Source organism: Hypanus sabinus, chromosome 11 (assembly GCF_030144855.1).
Source record: "Hypanus sabinus isolate sHypSab1 chromosome 11, sHypSab1.hap1, whole genome shotgun sequence".
NCBI lineage: Eukaryota > Metazoa > Chordata > Chondrichthyes > Myliobatiformes > Dasyatidae > Hypanus > Hypanus sabinus.
Window position 1 is genome coordinate 113,027,071 of NC_082716.1, and position 14,379 is coordinate 113,041,449.

Consider the following 14,379-nt stretch of genomic DNA (forward strand, 5'->3'; position numbering starts at 1 on the left):
TTTTTGTAAGAAAATTATGAGATAGTTCACAGCTCTGGTTGTGACCCCCATTATATCTGCTTTTGACCCCTACATCTTCAACCATAATCTCTACACGTCTCAGAATCGGAGGAGCTTACTGAGACAAGATATGAGAATTTAAAGTTAAGGTATTGCTTAAATTGAAACATCTTGAGTCAACGTGCAAAGGGAATGGATGATAGGGGCAATAAATTGGGGTGCAGAGATGTGTTGGATGAGTTATAAAAGCAAGAGATCACAATACTTAAGAGCTGAAATGAGTAAACTCTCGATTGATCAAACTCAGAATTGTTGGTCTGTGGCCTGAAGGGCAGTGGTCAGGACTAGTTTACTCCCCTGCCAACCAGGACAGAGTAGTGGCACAGCAGGTAGTGTTGGTGCCTCGTAGTTTCAAGGGCCTGGTCTGATCTTGATCTCGGGAGGAGTGGTGTGGTTTGTAAATCGCCCAGAGATTTGAAAGTTCCTGTAAAGAAAGTGTTTCGTCCTAAAATCAATATCACCTTGAGGTACAGTGAGGAAGAGCGGGGTTTCTTTAAATAAAGGTGTTTAATTATAAATTATTTCCAGAATATTTGAATATTCACTATGTTTAACATAATTTTAATGCTGTTTCTAAGCATTTTTATTGTCTTTCTTTTTCTTAGAATTATTATTGAGGACTCACTCAATTTTGTCAACTACCAATAATGTCCTGCACCTTGGAAGGGGGTCCTGTACAAGCAAATTATGTATTCCGAGGGATTGAGTATATAATCACCATGATGGTGACTGGGGATGTGTTGGAGGTGCAAGTTGAGGACAGCTTGACCTCTGAGCAGTGGAGAGGAGAATTCGAGGCCGTTTGTAAGTACAAGGCTGCCCTTTCTCAAATAATAGTATCATCTATCTGTCCTGTTGCATTTTCCAGCCATGTTTCGATTGGCGGTCCTTCAGTTAAATGATTTAAGGAAACCTAATGATCTAAGTTAACAATCCACTGCAGTGCTGTATTCTTAGATGTACGGTACCGATGTGACAACAAATAGTACTTTCAGGGACGAGGCACAGGAACCTGAAGGCACACACTCAACCATTCAGAAACAACTGCTTCCCCTCTGCCATCGATTTTTGAAGGGATAAAGAAACCATGAACACTGCCTCACTACTTTTTTATTTCTGTTTTTTTTTGCACATAAACCAGTATAGCACAGTACAAGCCCTTTGGCCCACAACGTTGTACCAACCTGTTAACCTACTCCAAGATCAATCTAACCCAGGGGTCAGCAACCTTTACCACTGAAAGAGCCACTTGGACCCGTTTCCCACAGAAAAGAAAACACTGGGAGCCGCAAAACCCGTTTGACATTTAAAATGAAATAACACTGCATACAACGTTTTGTTTTGCCTTTATGCTATGTATAAACAAACTATAATGTGTTGCATTTATGAAATTGATGAACTCCTGCAGAGAAAACGAAATTACATTTCTGCATGCAACAAAAACATTTTGAACTCCGAAAAAAAAGACGTTGGGTTGAAGGTTACTTTTAAGTAAAATACTCAACGTCTATTTGAGTCCTTCTTGTATTTATGAAAAACGCCAAACTTAAATTTGCCGCCAGCAGCAAACCAAAAATAACGTCAGCCAGCTGTCAACCTGAAAAATAAAAGGACTATTTCACTGAACAATGAAAACATATGAATATACGTAAAATAATAGGCAATTAAAATATTTATCATACTTGTTCAGGTTGACTCACACCTGACAATGCAGTCGTATTCAGTAGGGATGGATCGATGCTTAGGGGAGTGACCGGGAAGGATAATGTGTTTTTTTCCTCTCTGAACTCACAGAAGCGTTTCCCAAACGATGTTTGCATTGCGATGATTGCAGAATGTAAATACTCCGAATTTATCATGTCGTGACCTTGTTTGAACTCTCTCAAATTGGGGAAGTGAGACAATGTGCCTTTCTGTAAATCTCTGGCATGCAACGTCAACTTGCGCTCGAATGCCAAAACATCCTCCAACATGTGCAGGGCTGTACGTCCTTACCCCGTTGAAGAGCTGTGTTCAGCGTGTTCAGGTGCGCTGTCATGTCTACCATGAAGTGTAGCTTTTCCAGCCACTCTGGCTGTTCCAGCTCAGGAAAGTTGAGCCCTTTGCTGCCCAGGAAAGTTTTCACTTCTTCCAGACATGCGACAAAGCGTTTCAGCACCTCCCCTCTGGACAGCCAGCGATAAAAACACGCTGTAGCGGTGTGCTACACGCAGTCAGTAAACTGCAGTCAAAGATAGCTTTATTCGAACTAAACAGCCTTGCTTTTAAGCCTCCCTCAACCTGCCCCCCATGGGCGCGGATGCTGCAAAAGACACGTACTCACAAACCCCCGTAGGCTATCTCCCTTAGCCTGAACGCTGGCTAATTGTGAGCCGGTTCGGATGTGTCAGGAAATGGGTCGCCACAACGTCTTATTTAGATTGTACAAGATCACCATAATCTTCAAATTTAGATTTACATTTCAAAAACTAACAAACTAACATAAAATACATTTTAATTAAATACTGACCATGTAGCGGTGTGCTACACGCAGCGCTAAAATTACGACAGGGAGTCGGTAACTGCAGTCGAAGGAAAAAACTTTATTCGAAATCTTCAGCCTCACTTTTAAGCCTCCCTCAACCTGCCCCCCATGGCGCAGAGGCTCCAAAGCTCTGTGCTCGCAAACCCCCGTAGGCTATCTAATTGTGAGTCGGTTCAGATGTGCCAGGAAAAGGGTCACCACAACCAATTATTTCCCAAAGCAACAGGGAGCCGCAGCACAGACGTAAAAGAGCCACATGTGGCTCCGGAGCCGCGGGTTGCCGACCCCCGATCTAACCCTTTCCTCCCATATAGCCCTCCAGTTTTCTTTCATCCATTTCTTTCATCTAAGAGACTCAATGTGTCTGTCTCTATCACTACCCCAGACAGTGAGTTCCATGTACTCACCATTCTTTGTGCTTTAAAAAAAAACAATAAAAGCTTACCTCTGACATCCTCTGTATACTTTCCTCCAATTACTTTAAAATTATGCCCTGTGTATTAACCATTTCTACCCTGGAACAAAGTCTGTGGCTGTCCACCCAATCTGTGTCTCTTATCATCTTGTACGCCGCTATAAAGGTTTCAAAGATATATTTAATGTCAGAGAAATATATACATCCTGAAATGCTTTTTCTTCGTAACCATCCACGAAAACAGAGGAGTGCCCAAAAGAATGAATGACAGTTAAATGTTAGAACCCCAAAGTCCACCCCCCCCAGCTCACCTCCCTCCCTGGCGAAAGTGGCAGCGAGCAGCAATTTCCCCCCCCCCCCCCACCCCACCGGCAATAAATGAACATCAGCACCCACCACCAAGCATTCAAGCGTGTGCAAAGCGACAGTAAAGTCACAGACTTGCAGTTACCCCAAAGACTAAATTCACCTGACATTCGACATACCACAGGCTCTCTCTCTCTCCCTAATAAGGGAGAAAGGGGTGTCTCCGTTTCACAGTGAGAGGGGAGACATAACAAACAATACACTGGGTTATGATGTTAAAAGTTCGATACATCGCTTTTCTCGAGCTCTGGGCACACAGCTGTAGATCCCCCGACGACACATAGATCTGCTGTGACATCGACCTTCGATCTGCCCGTCTCCAGAGCCCCGAGATACTAGGTCTCCAAAGGCAAGCCAGACTCTTAGGCTGAGCCCTTGGCGTGCAGCTCAACAGCCAGTTGTGAAACCCCGAGAGCAGGTCCCATTTCCGCAAAGGCCCTTATTCAGCGTGTAACTCCAGGTCAGGGTCTTAAAAAAAAGGGAAAAAAATAGAGATATTAAAGATGGAAATAGAGTTGTTTCCGAGGATGCAAGCAAAGGAGTCGCCATTCAGCACCATTGTCACTTCGCTCTGCCCCTCGTCACTTCTTATCATCCTTTGCTCCAAAGGGAAAAGCCCTAGCCCACTCAACTTACCTTCCTAAGACATGCTGTCTAATCCAGGCAGCATCCGAGTAAATCTCTGCTCCTTCTCTAAAGCTTTTACATTCCTTTTATAATGAGGCCCCGAGCACTGAACACAGTATTCCAACTGTGGTCTAACCAAAGTTTTATAGAGTTGCAACATTACCTCAAAGCTCTTGAACTCATTCTTTCCTGACTAATGAAAGCCAGCACACTGAAAGCCTACTTAACCACCCTATCAAATCGTGTGGCCACTTTGACGGATCAATGGGCGTGACTCCCAAAATCCTTCTGTCCCCCCACACTGTGAAGACTCCTGCCATTAACCCTGCATTCAGCCTTCAAATTTGACCACAAAGAGTAAATTAATTAGAACATAGAAAAGTGCAGCACAGGAATAGGCCATTCAGCCCACAATATTGTGCTGAACGAGCTAAAGAGCAAATCAAAAAACACCCAAACGCTAATCCCTCCTCCCTACACCGTGTCCGTATCCCTCCATCTTCCTCACATCCATGTGCCTATTCAAACGTCTCTGAAAAGCCTCTAATGTATTTGCCTCTACCACCGTCCCAGGCAGCACATTCCAGGCATCCACCCCTCTCTGAGTAAAAAAAAAACTTGCCCCTCACATCCCCCTTGAACCTACCCGTCTCACCTTCAATCATGCCCTCTAGGGGTTTTCATTTCAACCCTGGGAAACAGAACCTCTTTGTCCACTCGATCTGCCTCTCATAATCTTGTAAACCTCAATCAGATCTCTCCTCAGCCTCCGACAGTCCGGAGAAAACAACTCAAGTTAATCCAGCCATTCATAATAGCACATTCCCTCCAAACCAGGCAGCATCCTGGTAAACCTCTTCTGAACCCTCCTCAAAGCCTCAGAACTTTGGGGAGGCAACCAGAACTGCATACAATGTCCAGATTATCCTCAATACGCTCCTCAATATTTATCCTTCAGACAGATAACAACAAATTTCGCAACACATGCCAGTGATATTAAACCTGATTCAGATTCTGATTCTTCGGCCATCAACATGCATAAAAGGGTGGGACGGTAGCGCAGTGATTAGCACAGCACTTTACAGTGCAGGCGTTGTGTCCCACCGCTGCCTGTAAGCTGTTTCTACTTTCTCCCCATGACCACGCGCATTTCCTCCAGGTGCTCTGGTTTCCTCCCATGGTCCAAAGGTTAGTAGGCTAATAGTTCATTGTAAATTGTCCCATGATTAGGCTAGGATTAAATTGGGATTACTGGGCAATGTGGTTCAAAGAGCCGGAAGGGCCTATTCTGCACTGTGTCTCAATATATAAATACTAAACATTAGCTTTATTTATTCATTTCTAATACTGGCATTATAAATTTGTAGAAAGGTCAAAAACTATTTCTCTAAGCTCTCCTGATATTTCAGTGGGAAATACTCTTTTATTGTACTGAGATCTTTGTAGAGGTAATCTCAGTCAAAATGGTCAATAAGGGACTGGTGTGTGCTTTCAGTTCCTGGACTATCAGGAAAATTTTTATTCACCTGCCAGATTGGACTCTTTTCCCTGCCCCCAACTTCTTATTCTGGCTTCCCCATTTCTTTTCAGTGTGTCAAAGGGTCTTGGCATGAAATGCTAACTCTTTATTCCCTTCTACAGATACTGCCTGACCAGCTGAGTTCCTCCAACATTTTGTGTGTGTTGCTCAAGGTTTCCAGAAGCTCTTATATAGAAAACCTACAGCACAATACAAGCCCTTCGGCCCACAATGCTGTGCTAAACATGTACTTACTTTAGAAATTACCTAGGGTTAACCTCAGCCCTCTATTTTTCTAAGCTTCGTGTACCTATCCAGGAATCTCTTAAAAGACCATATCGTATCCACCTCCACCACCGTCGCTGGCAGCCCATTCCACGCACTCACCACTCTCTATGTAATAAAAAAAAACTTACCCCTGACATCTCCCCTGTACCCACTTACAAGCACCTTAAAACAGTGCCCTTTCTTGTGTTTAAGTTTTTAGTCTTGTTAGCATTCTTCAGCTTGAGTGAATCTCCAGAAGAATGAACATGCAACCCATCTCTACTGGTTAAACATGCTGATGCTCATGTCCTTGCTTCTACAACAGGGGTCACCAACCTTTTTTGCACCACAGACTGGTTTAATATTAACAATATTCTTACGGACCAGCTGACCAGTGGGTGGGCGGGGTTGGTGTTAATCACATCCGGAATATAAATGATAAGTCACTTATAAATGGCTAATACACTCAATTTCATTTCTCAAAGGATTTATCTAACGAATTTAATATTAAACACAGTGCATATTTTCCTTGTGTGAACATATAAAATCATTGCAACACACCAGTGAGAGGACAAGGTAAGGGCCAGAAGTCCCCGTACCGGGGCCGCAGCGGTCGCAGTCCAGAGAGAGCGGCCAACCGAGTGAGGAGTGCGACAGGGCACGCGCCTGCCCCCACCTTGTAGGATCTATTGGCCGACAAAAGTTTGGCTCGAGGGATGACTTCCAGTAGATCACAGCGAGGTAGCTGCTCTGCTACTTACGAAACCCTGAGCTCAAATTAGGTCGTCTGCGAATATTTTAGCCCCGGGTTCCCCACGAACATTTGGTGTGGTAAACAGGTTTAGAGGCGGCACCAATCTGTCCGTGCCCTGAACCAGTAGCATCATCATTTCCTGCCGGCCGCACGTGGCAGACGGTTAACCGAGGCCAACCAGTAGTCCCTGGCGCGAGGGTATCACTGCGTTTAGGTGACTGATGACCTCGCGTGGGTAATGACCTCACGTGTGTTCAAGTTCAACAGTGGGCATGACAGGGAATGAGGAAAGGTGCAGCTCACTCATATCGCCAAATCATATCATTTCCTCACAGCCCATTAGCACATGCTTTGCAGCCCGGCGGTTGGGGACCACTGTTCTAAAAGACTGTTTGAATATACTGTACAAAATAAAAGGTGTAGGCCATTTAGTCTTTCAGGTCTGTTCCACCACTGATTATGTTAAAGACTGATTGGCCACTTTGTACCCTGTTCTTGGCTTCTCCCCATGTCACTCGAAAGCTTTGGCTTTTTAAAAAATATACCTGCTTCCAGGCGAGAGTTGGGCCAATTCCCTGGCTCTTCCACAATGTTCACTCCTCTCTCTGCGGCGCTGAGGATGTGAGACTGCTTTGGCTGCTATGCGCTTTGTATCTACAAGTTTTGAGGCAACTTACCTTAGTATGTGATGAACTGAGCCTGAGGCTATGTATTTTGAATCCTTTGAATATATTTCATGCCAAGGCAGGGAATTTCACTGCTTATCATCCTCTGGTAAAGAGTTTCATCAAATTTTGAACTTTGAGGATGAACTGGAGGAAAGAATCCATGAAAGGCTGGTTTATCAAATGTCAGCTGAAATTCCTGACACAGTCATCGAGATTAAAGATTCGCTCACATAGAACTCAAACCATACAGTGAAATACGTTCAAACACGAGGAAATCTGCAAATACTGGAAATTCAAACAACAACACACACAAAAAATGCTGGTGGAACACAGCAGGCCAGGCAGCATCTATCGGGAGAAGCGCAGTCGACGTTTCGGGCCGAGACCCTTCGTCAGGACTAACCGAAAGGAAAGTGAAATACGTTGTTTTGCGTCAAAGACCAAACAGTCTGAGGATGTGCTGGGAGCAACCTGCAAGTGTCGTCGTTCTTCTGGCATCAGCGTAGCACGACCACAGCTTATTAACCCTGACCCGTACGTCTTTGAAACGCAGGAGGTGACGGAGCACCTGGAGGAATCCCGCACAATCACGGCAGGAACTGAAACTTAATTCCTCGTGTTGTAAAGTATTATGCTAACTGCTACGTCACTGTGCCGCTCATATAGAACTGTATCAATGATTCAATGATTCCATTAATATTGGAGAATGTATACAATCTGAAATCCTTGCTCTTCACAGACATCCACGAAACAAAGTGAGGAAAAAAATGAGTAACAGAAAAACATTAGAATCCCAAAGTCCCTCCCCTCACGCGCACAGGCAACAGTAAAGCATCAACTCTTCCCCCTCTTGCTCCAGTTAAAGCATCAAGCCCCCCCCACCACCCACCAAGCAAGCAAATAGCAAAACCCAGAGACCGTGATCAAGAGTCCATCAACAACTACTGTCCATCCCAACACCTCAGACAGGCCCTCTCTCACTAGTGAGGGAGAAAAAGATATCATCTCTCCCACCACAGTGGGGTGGGGGGGGGGGAGGCCAACATCTTGTTTCGATGTTACAATCTGCTGCTTCACTTGTTTGAGCCCCACACTTCGATGACCAACAGACTCACGAGAGAGAGAGATGGATTGCTCCTTCGATTCAGTGCAGGGGCCTTCTTTCAATAGCACCACACATCACCTGCTATGTCAATGTTTCAATCTCCTGTGACGCTTCATTCAGCAACATCAGCGAGGACTCAGCTTTTAAATGGGGCTGCATCCCAAAGGCGCATGTCCCAAAACACCAGGCCGCTTGGCGAGTTCCGAGAGTGAGAACTCACTGCCTGTGAAGAGCATAGTTTGAATGCAACTGTATTCCATGGACTCCAACAGAACTTCAGTCATTTTGAAAAGGAAAAAAAAGATATGAGATTTTAAATTGTTTCGTGCACGAACTGGAAGAAGTCGCCCAGGTCCCCAAAAATCTCTGGCGCCATCTTTACTTCCTTCAACTCCACTTACCATAGAATGTGGCCTCTTGACTCATTAGATCAATTCCAACCTTTTTGATTAACAACCCAGTTTATCCAACTCTACTACTCACTTTCTCCTCCCCTGCAGTATTTTCTGTAATCAGGACAGATGCCTGAAGCATCTATCCTGTGGTACTTTAGCCTAAATCCTCCCTAGACCTGAATACTTCTAAATCTGAAGATGCTCTCCATGTCAAATCTGCAGTTCTTTTTCCTGTCCCTTCTCTCTCCATGTTGGAGCACCTCTCAAATCATTGTTATAGAGAACAGGGCAACTGTTATTGGGAAAAGGTGGTGGGGTAGAGATACATCTCTACCAAAAAAGGTGTAAGGCTCTCTTTCCCTATGCTAATCTGCAGGTCACCCTTGAGCAAGGTCTAATACCTGCTTAGTGCCCTCCTCCCCCGATCAAGGTCATATGAAGCCATGTGAGCAAGTGGTAGATGGTCGTATGGGCAGCTGGTGCATTTCACAAGTCTGAAGAGTATTGATAGTGGCTGGGGTCGCCTGTCTTGTAAAGATAGAGGGCAATGGCAAACAACTTGTGTAGAAAAATTTGTCAAGACCAATTATGGTCATGGAAAGACTGTGATTGACAATGTCACGCAACACAGCACATAACAAACAAACCGTTATTGGGAAAAGGGGTAGGAGGTTAAACCTCTTGTGGGGCGAATTTACTACTACCTAACTGAAGGTGTGTCTTATTGCTCTGTCGTAGATATTGAGGATGTCACACACAAAACCGGGAATTTCAAGCAGTTCTCCATTTTCTGCAACATGTTGGAGTCAGCCATCACAAAGGTAGACAAAACATCCATTGCTTCTCTGTCCTAAACTGGTGCCTATTTCCAGAATTTTCTGTTTTTATTTCACTTTTTTTCTAGTGTTTTTGTTTTCAAATCACAAAGATTAAATGAACAAACCTGTACTGTTAACCTTTTTAAGGGAAAGAAATCAATAAGACATAGGAGCAGAATGAACCCATTTGGCCATTGGGTCTGCTCCACTATTCTGACGTGGCTAATTTATTAACCCTCTCATCTCCATTCTCCTGCCGTCTCCCCAAAACCTTTGATGTCCTGACTAATCAAGAACCTATCAATCTTCACTTTAAATATATCTAATGACATCTGTGGCGATGAATTCTAGATTTACCACCTCTGGCTAAAGAAATTCCTCCTCATCTCTCTTCTACAGGGATGTCCTTCTATTCTGAGGCAATTCGCTCTGGTTCTATTGATATTCATGATGTTTAAGATGGCGCCGGTAACTGGCGACTCTGCACGTGGTCTCCCGAGCAAACTGCCCTCTACACTATCCTGTAGCCGAGAAACCCTTCTAAACCTCCAATTTGCTACATCTAGCAAGATCAACAACACCCTGCAAAGTTACTGACCCAGCTGGAGATCATTGACATGCCAGAATTGCTTCAACTCCAGACCGTATCTGGACCCGATCATCGAGGCCTGGTCCGAGGTCCACCACGTTCCCGGAGACCCGTGGCCTGCTACCGAGTCAGAGCGCCCGGAGACATGGCCCATTCCGACCAGCACCTCTCCGAAGCAAACGAGCAGACAGAAGTGATGTTGGAGACCTCAAGATACCCCAGACACTTCCCTGGTGCAACCACCGTAGAGCCTCGTTGGTGGCTATCCACAGTTGCCAGAAGTGAGGCCTCCACCGCCGACCTCGGAAATCGAGCCCCAGGCTCGGCTGGAGCGGAGGCCTCCGCAACCGTGACACAGTTCATGGACTTGTTTCAGCCGGCAGCCTGGCCCTCCGGGATTAAGTGTCGGCTTCGGGGCCCGACCCGATCGACAGCCCGGGCCCCTGACAGTTGGAAGTGGCAGCGGAGCCTCCCCTGTCACTCGGCCCGACCTGGAGCGCCCGACGACACAACCCGCCGATGGATCCCTGCGGGACGTGTCCACCAACCTCAAAGAGCTGCCAACAACATTCTGCATCGATGGAAATCTGGAAAGATGCACAAATTACCAAGGAAGTGTGGGAAAAGAGCTGGGCTGCTGGTCAGATTGAAGCAGAGGGGCTTTAGGATCCTTCTGCCCACCATCCTACTAGCTAAATGTGCAAGCCATAGAGAACAAGGTGGATGATCTTAAAGGGAGACTCACCTACTGCAGGGAGATGCAGAACTGCTGTGTATTCTGTTCCACAGAGACCTGGCTCTCCCCTGCCACCCCCGACTGTGCCGTCAGACTAGAGGGATTTTCGATCCATCGGATGGACCGCACAGCATCTTCGGGCAAGACGAAGGGAGGTGGAGTCTGCCTACTGATCAACACTGCGTGGTGCTCAGACACAGCGGCACTGACAAACTCCTGCAGTCAGGACCTGGAACATCTGTCGGTGAAGAGTCGTCTTTATTATCTGCCACGGGAATTCACCTCGGTTATACTGACAGCGGTCTACATTCCCTCCCCCCCCAGGCGGACGTGGAGTGTGCTGTGAATACACTGTATGCCAACATCAATGAACTTGAGACCAGGTATCCGGAGGCTTTGCTCATTACAGCCGGGGACTTTAACCAGGCCAACCTCAGAAAAGCACTGCCAAAGTTATACCAACATGTCTCCTGCTCCACTAGAGGCCCGAATGTACTTGACCACTGCTACACAGCAGTCAAAGATGCCTACCGTTCCGTCCAATGACCTCACTTCGGAAAATCGGACCATCAGGGCGTACTCCTCCTCCCGGCTTACAAACAGAAACTGAGGCGGGAGGTCACGGTGTCAAAAGTGGTGTTGCGTTGGACAGAGGAAACAGATGAGGTCCTCCGTGACTGCTTTGAATCGATGGACTGGTTAGTATTCAAGGACTCGGCAGCTAACCTGGATGAGTATGCCTCAGCTGTCATGAACTTTATCTGGAAATGCACAGAGGACCGTGTATCTTGCAAGATGATCTGAGTATTCCCTAACCAGAAGCCTTGGATGAATTATGAGGTCCAGTCCTTTTTGAAGGCTAGAGCTGCGGCTTTTAGGTCCGGAGATACCAGTCGCTACATGGAATCTAGGCGTGAACTCCAGAAATCCATTAAGGGTGCCAAGAGGCAATATCAAGCCAAGTTGGAAGCCCAGGCTAACCAGAGGGATGCCAGTCGACTATGGCAGGGTCTAAATGAGATCACTGGGCGCAAAGGCTGGGAATATCAATAACTGTAGCGCTTCTCTTCCTGACGAACTTAACGTATTCTACGCAAGATTCGAACAGAAGAGGAGCGTCCCACCCCCTCTGGATGAACTGGACCTGGTGGCATCAAGATTCATCGTCACCGAGGAAGATGTTAGAAGAGCCTTCCTGAAGATAAATCCAAGGAAGGCGACGGTCCCAGATGGCGTCCTGGGACGGGTTCTCTGGGCCTGTGCAAGCGAGCTAGCTGGAATGTTTGCTGACATCTTCAACTGCTCCCTGCTTCAGTCTAAGATCCCCTTGTGTTTTAAGAAGGCAACGATAATCCCGGTGCTGAAGAAAAGCAAGGTGGCATGCCTGAATGACTACCGACCTGTGGCTCTAACATCAATTGCTATGAAGTGCTTTGAGTGATTGGGTATGGCACACATCAACCATAACCTATCGGTCAACCTCGACGCGTTGCAGTTCGCCTACCAGAGCAACAGGTCAACGGCAGATGCCATCTCTCTGGCACTACTTTCCTTTTTAGAACACCTGGAGAATAAAGGCGCATATGTAAGGCTCCTTTTCATCAACTACAGCTCTGCCTTTAATACCATCATTCCAAATAAACTGATTCCTAAGCTACGGAACCTGGGTCTTAGCTCTCAGATCTGCAGCTGGATCTTCAACTTCCTCACAGTCAGGACCCAGGCTGTAAAGATAGGGGACAAGCTCTCCTCTACAGTCACTCTGAGCACAGGTGCCCCACAAGGCTGTGTACTCAGCCCCCCGCTGTACTCACTGTACACCCATGATTGTGTAGCCAAGTTTCCATCAAACTCAATATATAAGTTTGCTGATGACACAAACTTATACGCTGTATCTTGGGTAATGATGAGTCTGAGTACAGAGAGGAAATTAAGAACCTGGTGGCATGGTGCGAAGACAATAACCTATCCCTCAATGTCAGCAAGATGAAGGAATTGGTTGTTGACTTCAGAAGGAGTAGTGGACCTGCACGACCCCCATCTACATCGGTGGTGCACAGGTGGAACAAGTCAAAAGCTTTAAGTTCCTCGGGGTGAATATCACAAATGACCTGACTTGGTCTAACCAAGTAGAGTCCGCTGCCAAGAAGGCCCACCAGCGCCTTTACTTCCTGAGAAAGCTGAAGAAATTTGGCCTGTTCCCTAAAACCCTCACTAATTTTTATAGATGCACCGTAGAAAGCATTCTTCTAGGGTGCATCACGACCTGGTATGGAAGTTGTCCTGTCCAAGACTGGAAGAAGCTGCAGAAGATCGTGAACCTATCCCAGCACATCACACAAACCAATCTTCCATCCTTGGACTCACTTTACACCACACGCTGTTGGAGCAGTGCTACCAGGGTAATCAAGGACATGACCCACCCAGCCAACACACTTTTTGTCCCACTTCCCTCCTGGAGAAGGTTCAGGAGCATGAAGATATGTACGGCCAGATTTGGGAACAGCTTTCCAACTGTGATAAGACTGCTGAACGGATCCTGACCCGGATCTGGGCCGTACCTTCCAAATACCCGGACCTGACTTGCACTACCTTACTTTCCCTTTTCTATTTTCTAATTATGATTTATAATTTAAATTTTTATTATATTTACTTTGATTTGTACTTCAGGGAGTGCAAAGTGCGGAAACAAATATCACTGTGATGATTGTATGCTCTAGTATCAATTGTTTGGTGACAATAAAATATTTGTATTTGTAGAAACATAGAAAACCAACAGCACAATAGAGGCCCTTTGGCCCACAATGCTGTGCCAAACATGTACTTAATTTAGAAATTACCTAGGGTTACCCATAGCCCTCTATTTTTCTAAGCTCCACGAGCCTATCCAGGAGTCTCTTAAAAGATCGTATTGTATTCGCCTCCACCACTATCGCCAGCAGCCCATTCCACACACTCACCATTCTCTGCGTAAAAAAATAAAACTTACCCCTGACATCTCCTCTGTGCCTACTTCCAAGCACCTTAAAGCTGTGCCCTCTCGTGCTAGCCATTTCAGCCCTGGGAAAAAGCCTCTGACTATCCACACAATCAATGCCTCTCATCATCTTGTACACCTCTATCAAGTTGCCTCTCATCCTCCGTCGCTCCAAGGAGTAAAGGCCGAGCTCAATGAGCCTATTCTCATAAGACATGCTCCACAAACCAGGCAACATCCTTGTAAATCTCCTCTGCACCCTTTCTATGGTTTCCACATCATTCCTGTAGGTAGGTGAACAGAACTGAGCACAGTACTCCAAGTGGGGTGAGACCAGAGTGTATATAGCTGTAACATTACCTCTCAGCTCTTAAACTCAATCCCATGGTTGATGAAGGCCATTGCACCGTATGCTGCCTTAACCAGAGTCAACCTGCATAGCAGCTTTGAGTGTCCTGTGAACTCAGAACCCAAGATCCCTCTGATCCTCCACACTGCCAAGAGTCTTACCATTAATACTATACAGGTGTCTTCCCCTCCCCCACTTTACAAAGGTAGA

The 14,379-nt window shown here is 46.0% G+C and overlaps 1 protein-coding gene across 3 annotated transcripts in view; it reads left to right on the forward strand.

Moving 5' to 3' along the window:
• Positions 1 to 14,379, forward strand: part of ccdc61 (coiled-coil domain containing 61) — a 96,029-nt gene that overhangs the window by 6,735 nt on the left and 74,915 nt on the right. For 2 of the 3 annotated variants that reach the window (XM_059985167.1, XM_059985168.1), the window contains exons 2-3: positions 666 to 864; positions 9,439 to 9,521. In XM_059985167.1, the coding sequence (XP_059841150.1) occupies positions 708 to 864; positions 9,439 to 9,521 (240 nt within the window). In that variant the 5' untranslated portion in view covers positions 666 to 707. Of the gene's footprint in view, positions 1 to 665; positions 865 to 9,438; positions 9,522 to 14,379 lie in introns of those variants that run through there. The other variant, XM_059985169.1, reaches the window with a different exon arrangement.